At 40.6% G+C, this 1681-nt stretch overlaps 1 protein-coding gene across 1 annotated transcript in view; it reads right to left on the bottom strand.

Annotated features, from left to right (window-relative positions):
- LOC119591078 (paired box protein Pax-7-like) overlaps positions 1-1681 on the bottom strand; it is a gene marked incomplete at its 3' end in the record, with an annotated part of 68214 nt that overhangs the window by 32707 nt on the left and 33826 nt on the right. The window contains exon 4 of the mRNA XM_037939800.1: positions 1031-1140. Coding sequence (XP_037795728.1) covers positions 1031-1140 — 110 coding nt within the window. The remainder of the gene's footprint in view (positions 1-1030; positions 1141-1681) is intronic.

Below are 1681 nucleotides of genomic sequence, written 5' to 3'. Positions count from 1 at the left end.
AGATAATTATAATGCGAGCATTCTGATTGTATGATCGTATATGATTGATTCCAAAATCATAATCGCCGTAATTCTCCACGGCTAAGTTACTATAATTTTTCTGTAGTATTATGTAGTAAGGAATTTACAAACACATACGCGTGCACTCTACATTAGTGAGAACAAATATCATACCTTAAAAAATTAATAGCAGTGAAAACTTCCCTCGCCCTCTCTCATGAAATCGACATAAAATTCGCAGCTGTGTGGAAAAGGAAAGACCCAGAAGCTGAAAACAAAATACCATTTCCGGAGATTTAAACGATCAATAAACCCTGTGTGTAGAACGCCAGCGTGACCTTTAGACCTTCCTTTAGACCTATAGTGTTACACCTTCTCTATCGCTGTCTCCGGGCCTCCAGGAGACGGACCTCCCGCCGCGCCAGCCCTTTAGCAACATAGTTGTAGTGACTGTGGAATTCTTATTGTTTTTTCTCCTTTCTTTTTCAAGTTTTTTTTGTGGCTCTATTGAAGCTTGTGTGTTCAGAGCATTCTGCGAACATTAAGAGCTTTGTTCTTTTCGTGCCTTTTAAGGGAGTGGATCATTCTGGGCATTTTTCTGGCATTGTGTAACTCGTCAGTATCTTAGAATGTTTGTTTCTGCTGTCTCTTGTTCTCAGCGGTATCATCACGGTTTTAAGACATGCATGGGGCGTTGGAATTAGAAGATAAAGAAAAATAAAATGAGGAAGCAAATGCATAAAGAGAACAGAAAGAGGAGCTTAAACGTTTATTCAACCCATAGTGAAATTTTGCTTGTTTGCTACATGTGACCTTTCCTGTTCTTCATGTGATGGCAAGGATTATGACTATAAAAAGTATCTAAACAAACTACATGTAAGTTCCTGTAGTTTAGTGAATACAACAAATATAAACTTCAGTAACCGTTACCTCTGCCAACGTCTCCAGCGCTAAAACAAAAGTCAAACTTATGAAAATAAATCGCAGACCGCGTTACAGCAAGCTAGTAAACAAAGAAAGCTGTACTCACCATCTTTGCTTTTCTTTGGATCCTCGTCTTCGTCCTTCCCTCGAAGAAGCCGGGAGATCGCAGAGACGGACGGCGCCGTGTTTCGGTCGCACAAGCCGTCTTTGATGAGTCTGGGGGCGAAAACAGAGATGCCACGTCATGGTGGAGCTATGCTAATCGCCATGATCATGATGGCATTAAAGATGATGAGATGACTATGGCAGCCATCACGACAGTAACTCCCCAAGACCCCTCGTTCTTCTTACGCTGGGCTAACTACCGGTGCTCATCTGGCCATCGAACCCACTAACTCTAATTCTGTGATTACTTCTAAGCAACGCAGAGCACTACGGCTGAATAGGCTTGCGTTGCGGCAATTCCGAACCTTATCCCTGTACCAGAAAGTCGCATCTTATATGATTTTCTGTCTTTGAATATAGGTTTAGCTCGCTAGCTTTTACAAATTACTTATTAAGCTTTATGTCCTATAATATATAACTCAGGCGAACGAGAAGCCTTGCATTTTACGATATACTATCATACTGCGATGATACAGTCTTATACAATATGCAGTTCAGTAGCTGAGAGATCTGAAAAGATACGTAAACAAACAGATATACAGTTTTATTTCTAAAAATACAAACACAGAGCCAGACAAAAACAGGGAGAAAG

Source organism: Penaeus monodon, chromosome 28 (assembly GCF_015228065.2).
Source record: "Penaeus monodon isolate SGIC_2016 chromosome 28, NSTDA_Pmon_1, whole genome shotgun sequence".
Lineage (NCBI taxonomy): Eukaryota > Metazoa > Arthropoda > Malacostraca > Decapoda > Penaeidae > Penaeus > Penaeus monodon.
This window is presented reverse-complemented; position numbering and strand designations above follow the sequence as displayed.